The 6,868-nt window shown below is 35.7% G+C and overlaps 1 protein-coding gene across 1 annotated transcript; it reads left to right on the plus strand.

Moving 5' to 3' along the window:
• The first annotated feature begins 1,936 nt into the window (after nt 1–1,936).
• Nucleotides 1,937–6,635, plus strand: LOC133303478 (uncharacterized). The gene is made up of 5 exons (XM_061503389.1): nt 1,937–2,103; nt 2,592–2,731; nt 4,555–4,691; nt 4,782–4,903; nt 6,351–6,635. The coding sequence occupies exons 1-5, from the start codon at nt 2,060–2,062 to the stop codon at nt 6,388–6,390; spliced, it is 483 nt and encodes a 160-aa protein (XP_061359373.1). The 5' UTR covers nt 1,937–2,059; the 3' UTR covers nt 6,391–6,635.
• The last annotated feature ends 233 nt before the right edge of the window (nt 6,636–6,868 follow it).

Genomic DNA, 6,868 nt, shown 5'->3' on the forward strand with positions numbered 1-6,868 from the left:
CATTGAGAGGTATAAAGCACATTTAGTTGCCAAAGATTACACCCAAATGGAGGGGGTGGACTACCTTGATACCTTCTCACCAGGTGCTAAGATGACCACTGTTCGTGTACTCCTCACCGTAGCTACTTCCAGAGGTTGGATCTCCTACGGCTAGATGTGAACATTGTGTTCTTGCATGGAGACCTCAATGAAGAGGTCTATATGGCTCTACCCGAAGGCTTCTCTCCATCCTCACCTCCCAAGGTGTGTAAACTTCAAAAGTCACTTTATGGCCTCAAGCAAGCAAGCCGTCAATGGTACTCCAAGCTATCTTCAGCCTTAGTTTCTTTGGGGAACAAAAAATCAATTGCAGATCACTCCCTATATGTCAAGCACACATCCTCTTCATTCACTGCCCTTTTAATCTACGTGGATGACATTGTGTTATCGGGTAATGATCTGGATCGAATAAACCATGTAAAGGCATCACTGGACTCAATGTTCAAAATGAAAGACTTGAGCAATCTTCAATTCTTTCTCGGGTTGGAAGTAGCCCATTCTAAATCTGGCATAGTGGTAAATCAACGCAAATACACTCTTGAACTATTGACTGATAGTGAAATGCTTGCTTGCAAGCCTACATCTACCCCTATGGATCCTTCTCATAAGCTTCATCGTGCCACTACTAAATCTGATCTCCTACCATATGTTCAGGTCTATTGTCGTTTAATAGAAGGTATGTTGTATCTCACAACAACGAGACCAGACTTGTCCTTCGCAGTTAACCAGCTTAGCTAGTTTGTCTCTGCACCCACATCTTCACACATGGCAGCAACTCATTGTGTAATACGATACTTGAAGTCTTCTCCAGTAAAAATACAAGGCGTTTTGTCATAAGTCTTTGCGCTTTCCTGGGGACATCCTTAGTGTCATGGTACTCAAAGAAACCGAACACAATATCTCGATTCTCAGCCGAAGTCGAATACCATGCCCTTGCCTCCATGTCATGTGAAATCAATTGGATACGTTTTCTGCTACAAGACTTATGTGTTCCTATCTTCAAGCCCGCTTCTATTTTTTGTAATGATCTTTCAACTATCTACCTTGCGAAGAATCTTGCATTTCATGAACGATCTAAACACACACATATATTAACTGTCACATTACTAGAGAACACATTAATGATGGCACACTTCGTCTGCTTCCTATTCCTTCATCTTCACAGCTAGCCGACGTATTCACAAAGCCTCTTTATCCTCATCCTTTTTAGCATCTCATTTGCAAGCTTGGACTATGTGACATCCATAGTCAAACTTGGGGGGGTGTTGGATATAAATGAAGAAGCTAAAGTTCCTCGTAGTGCCACTGTTGCTGAAGACAAAAAGAAGGGATTAAAAAGAAGAGCCATATCACTTATTTAGTTGCACATTCAGCAACTACTTCAGTGAATATTACGGACCCCACGTGAAAAAGAGCTTCTTAATTAGTTATAATTGCTAGATATTAGTTGCTTCAATTAACATGTATTTTAATCTTAAGGGGAAAAAATTCTCATGTTATAGGAGAATTATTTCTCCTATTAGTGATACGTCGAAGTGTGTGCAACAACTTTTTTTATTTTTGTTTTTTAATGGAAGATGAGACCCATCACATCTTGTGTCTATAGTAGGAGAAAAAATTCTCCTACGACATGAAAAAAGAGAGACCCTTGATCTTATTATAGAAGTATGGAGTTTGCATTTGTCATTTAACATGACGCAACAAATTTTCATACACACACAATATTTTGTGGAGCCCACACCTTTTTGAAGAAAAGAAGAAGAAGAAAAAGAAACTACGGCGTACAAAACGAATCTTTATAACATTACACGATCACTTTTCCTACAATATAACCCTTATAAATAGGAGTATATATATTTTCATAGTGTAGCTGATGTAAATGAGACAATTCATTTTTCTTCATTCATACAGAAATGGCATTAACCTTTTCCCCTAGTTTTCTTCTTCTCTCTGATATTTTCCACTTGTAATACTGAACCCTTGTATAATCCGAATCTCCTCTTTATTTTTGTAATAAGATATGGAAGCTGTGTCGCATCAAGCCACTAGTGTCTGCACTTACTGGTAAAATATCTCAAATTCTCTCGAATGATTTTGGATTATTTTTCGACCCGAAATCTGTAAACTTGGTCTGGTTGATATAAGTTCGTGACTTACCTCCCCATGAGCTCTAAGCTTAAAATTTTTTTTATGGGAAATTGGGAATATTTGCTTGGTGAGTAAAAAGCTCTTAAATTTTTTTTTTATGAATTCCATATTAGCGTACTGAAGTGGTATAGCATAAGACGGTTGTTGCATTCGCGTTTGACTTGTAGGACAGTTCAGGGTGATAAAGACTATGCTAATGGTGGTGTGAATTTCTTAGACTATTTTTCAATATCGTGTATGATTATTTTATTTATTTATTTATTAGTTATTTATTTATTTATTTATTTTGGGGGGTTGATATTTTGTTCATCTTGAAAGTGGTTGGTTGCATCTAATTTATATGCAATTATGCTTTGTACTCTGAGAAACTAAATGATGATTCGTCTTTATTTTAATGGTTATAGTTATCGGGTTGTTCCTGCTGCAAATATTGACTTGCATTATGCTCATTGCTCCCGGAACCTTGAAAAATGCAAAGTATGTGGTGATATGGTTCCCAGAAAAAATGCAGAGGATCACTATTTAAGCACCCATGCGCCGTTATGTGAAGTTTTGTGTTGTGTTCCAGGGTTCAATTTTAAAGAAAGTAGTGACAAATATATGAAGTTCATGTTAATTGGAGAAAAAGAAAAACAAGGGAAACAAAAGAAGTTGTGAGTTTAACCCCCTCCCACTCAAATAAAAGAGAGAGAGAGAGAGAGAGAGAGAGAGAGAGACGAAATTTATGAAAGAGCAAATATCTATCTGCATTTTTTTTAAAGTGAATCTAGTTTTCTTTCTTTCTTTTAAAAAAAATAAAAATTAAATGACATTGGGAATAAGGGGAGCCTTGGCATAATGGTTGGTGTTGTCATCATGTGACTCAGAGGTCACAGACTCAAATCATGTAATGAGCCTCTTGCAAATGCAAGGAAGGCTGCCTACTATAAACCCACACAACAGGTCTGATCTTTCCCTGGACCCTGCACAGAGCGAAAGCTTTATAGTACTAGGTTGCTCTTTTAATTAAAAGACCTTAAGAACCTATCTGGAAAGGTTGCAATGATGGTGAACTATGAACAGAACCTCCTAGTATAGCATATCCCAGATTGAGAAGGATGCAAAGCAATATGCTGATATCATGCTTGAGAGTTGAGACTTGACAAGTCATCTAGGTTGAGGCTGCATTAGTTCTATTGGGTATAAGGACGATTATGGTATAGATACTCCAAAGATTCTTGACTGCCTAATATTGATGAGTTCAAGCCAAATCAAACTGTAAAGACAAATACTGAACTTAACTGGCTAACCTCAACATTCAGGGTTCTAAGTATTGGCATGAGTAGAAAATCATAAATGCTTCACTCCCCAAAATATGACAATGCCATTCTTAGCAATGAAATGCTGCAATCTTGTTATAGGTGAAAATAATTAGAAATTTTGAATTTGTTTGGGAGAAGTTAGAGCTCTTGATGCTTTGAAACACCACCACATATGCATTGACACCAAACATATAAATACAGCTTAACCAAAATTTTGCAAGCTCCCAAAAGAAGCACATTAAGAACACACGAGAGCCCAAAAACTGTAATATCTTCTTAGAAAGACACCATGGCTCAAGAACACATATAAAAGTCCTCTACCTGAACAACCAGATCAAATAATGCTCTTTAATAGCTGGAAAAATCAAAATTGATGGAGGCATGGCTGAGAAGCATTCTGATGCGTGGATAGTGGATAATGGATATTTTGGATACTCAAATAATCACCCTATAAATGAATTTATGTATGGTTGAGCTGGATGGATGGATTGCTGGGTATTTAATAATTTATCTGTATGCAGTTGGTGTTATGAAGGTTTGGTGAAGATGACTTCTTAAATTAACTTTATTACGGCTTTCTATTTTCCCTTATTCAGCAATTGTGGCTCCTTTTGCAAAATCTGAGGCATTAATTATCAGAACTTAGTCATGTACAGAATAGAGGTTGATGGAAAATTTGCTGTAACATAAGGAAAAGTTATTGTGCCTGTTGATTGTATCATGCATATTGTATGATGTATGGCTGTGGATGCTTAAGACCATATTTTCTTTGAAGTTGATCTGATATGATAACAGATTGTAATAAAGGAACCTATCACTTCATAAAAAGGAGATAAAGGAAGAAAAATAGAACTTGGAATGTTTTGCCTACTACATATGATAGGGCTAACACCACCCTTGATTCACAATGAAATGATTCATGAAGCTGGCTATATGTCTGTCACCTCCCTCCCTGGTGCAACCTTCCCTGGCCCCAGCCTCCCTGGTTCAATGCAACAGTCTTAAAGTCAGATTAAAAATCCACTTTTATATTAGTCTTCTAAACAAAAAATATGAATTTTTGCAGGTTCTTGTTCATTGTGCAATGAGACAATGGAGTGTGATATTTTAGATATCCATAAAGGTGAAAATTGCCCTCAAAGGATATTCACTTGCGAGTTCTGTGAGTTCCCACTGCCTGCAATTGATCTGGCTCAGCATCAGGTGGTGTTTATAGAGAAATTTTGAATTATGAAGATATTATTAATATATGTACTTTTGAACTGATTTCAGTTTGATATTTATGACTTTCAGGAAGTGTGCGGGAATCGAAAAGAAATTTCTCACCTTTATAACAAATATGTTAGACTCCGCGAAAGATACAGCCATGAAGCTGGGTGCAACGTCATCCAAGATAGTACAGTGGGCTCTTCAAGGTAGGAAATGTCATAATTTATGTGAACTAAACCTCAAATTCATTTTATTTTATTTTTAAATTTTGTTGTTATTTCCTCACTTGTAGGCCGTAGCTAATTGTTCATAGATCAAATCCCGCAATCTGTCTCTTATTATAGTATGCATATCTATTTCTCACTACACATACATCTCTCACTCTGAGGGTTAAGGAATGGTTATGTATCCCAGTTATTTTTCATTTGTTTCTAATTTTGGGTCACTCTGTGCAAGTATTAAGTTCATAATTGCACTGTTTTGTCAATGTACCTGTTCGTTGTGGAGTTATTACTTACATAGCTGTTCCATTTCAAGCTTAACTAAAAGTTTTAGCTAGAGATATAAATCCAATCTTGAGCCTTCCCTTAACAGTTCAGGTTTTTAGAATCTTTGGTTCTTGACATAATATGTGTAAGAAACAACTTCAATTCAAAATCTTCACATGTTGGGTCAAAGTCTTTGTAATGATTTATATTATTCTCTAACACATCATCTCACGTAAGAGTTCTTTGGGCTTAAAACGCGAATATTGCATAGGTCCATTTTTTTTTATTTTTTTTTTACCTTATACTTACTTAATTCCACAAGTGGAGGGAAATAATCGAACTCATGACCTTATAGTCATTGAAGCTCTGATATCAGGTAAAGAATCACTTCAACTCAAAACCTTAAGGTGTTGGGTGAAGGCCTTTTTAATGATTTATATAATTCTCTAATAATATCAAATGTCACTAGAACCAAGTGGTGTTGAGTTTTTTTTTTTTTTCCTTGCTACCTAATTTTTTATAATTAAGTTGAGTTTCAACATAAGGTAGAGTGAGCTTGTATATTATCCATGCTTTGAAGCCTAAAAGATTCTTGCATAAGGGGTGTATTAGATATCTAAAACCAATATGGAACTTCCCACTTAACATCTGAAGCTTTTAGGTGAGTTGGTCCTTACTTCATATAACAACAAATCGAACCTCCTAAGGTTAATTCTCATTGTTTTCTATGTTTACATTGCTTCTAGAAAATTACCAAGATATCTTGCTCCTATTGGGACAAATTAAAGTAGATGGGATTGCGAGAACCTAAGCTTATATTGATTGGATAGATAAAATAGTAATTTAGTACTATCGATGGCCATAGACATGCTACTCTAAGTTATGAACAAGGAATTATCATCTGCAAAATATTTGATTTCTATAACACTTTTACAATGTGTGAGGACATTAACCAATACTTTGAAGTTGATTTCGTTATTTAAGTAAATGAATCAAGAAATGCTAGCTTGTGATGGATGTAATTAAATTTCCCATATTTGAATTAATACGTTTCCTTCTTAGAATATCGTTGATGTAAAGATTTATTATATCCTTTTTCCATGTTTCATAACGTGCTTTCTCTCTTCCTTGTAATTGAGCTATTTACTTTATATTTTGTTTGAAGGGACGTGAGGGAAGCTGAAAGAGAGAATGCAGCAGAATGACTTCTCAATTAGACGTCTTCTTTTCACAATAGCCATCACGTATTGCTGTTGTACTTGGATCTATTTTTCTATAGAGGAAGGCATGGAACAGTGGCCCAAATGCCACATGTTCCAAAAATAATTTTTCAAATCTCATGCGAAGAGTAAATTTCTTAAAAATGTCATACATGCAAATTCGTTGTTACAGCATGTAATGAGTTTAATTTGCAATCATGACACGTTTATGGTGAGAACCTAATTTGTTACTGGTGATCAAAATGCTATGAGTAAAAATAGGCTATTAACACATTCGTTATGGGGCATAGCAAATTAGGTGCAACAATCAGGAAAAAAATAGTCACTGAATCACATGTCAGACATGGACAAATTCGCTACACAATATAACGAGTAAAGTGGAGAATACGCTTTGGATTCTGAGAATATTTTCTTCTTATTTTTTGGATTGAGCTCCTGTTGCTACTCTCTTCTATTACTTTCT

Source organism: Gastrolobium bilobum, unplaced genomic scaffold, assembly GCF_033153095.1.
Source record: "Gastrolobium bilobum isolate Gb01-03AN ecotype WA unplaced genomic scaffold, APGP_CSIRO_Gbil_v1 utg7546, whole genome shotgun sequence".
In the NCBI taxonomy this organism is placed as follows: domain Eukaryota; kingdom Viridiplantae; phylum Streptophyta; class Magnoliopsida; order Fabales; family Fabaceae; genus Gastrolobium; species Gastrolobium bilobum.

Bases quoted from the DNA above. Each gene is read 5' to 3' on its own strand.
- LOC133303478 (XM_061503389.1), top strand. From the start codon at position 2,060: ATGGAAGCTGTGTCGCATCAAGCCACTAGTGTCTGCACTTACTG. The intron at 2,732-4,554 runs GTGAAGTTTTGT...GAATTTTTGCAG, and splicing joins AAGCACCCATGCGCCGTTAT to GTTCTTGTTCATTGTGCAAT. The intron at 4,692-4,781 runs GTGGTGTTTATA...TATGACTTTCAG, and splicing joins TTGATCTGGCTCAGCATCAG to GAAGTGTGCGGGAATCGAAA.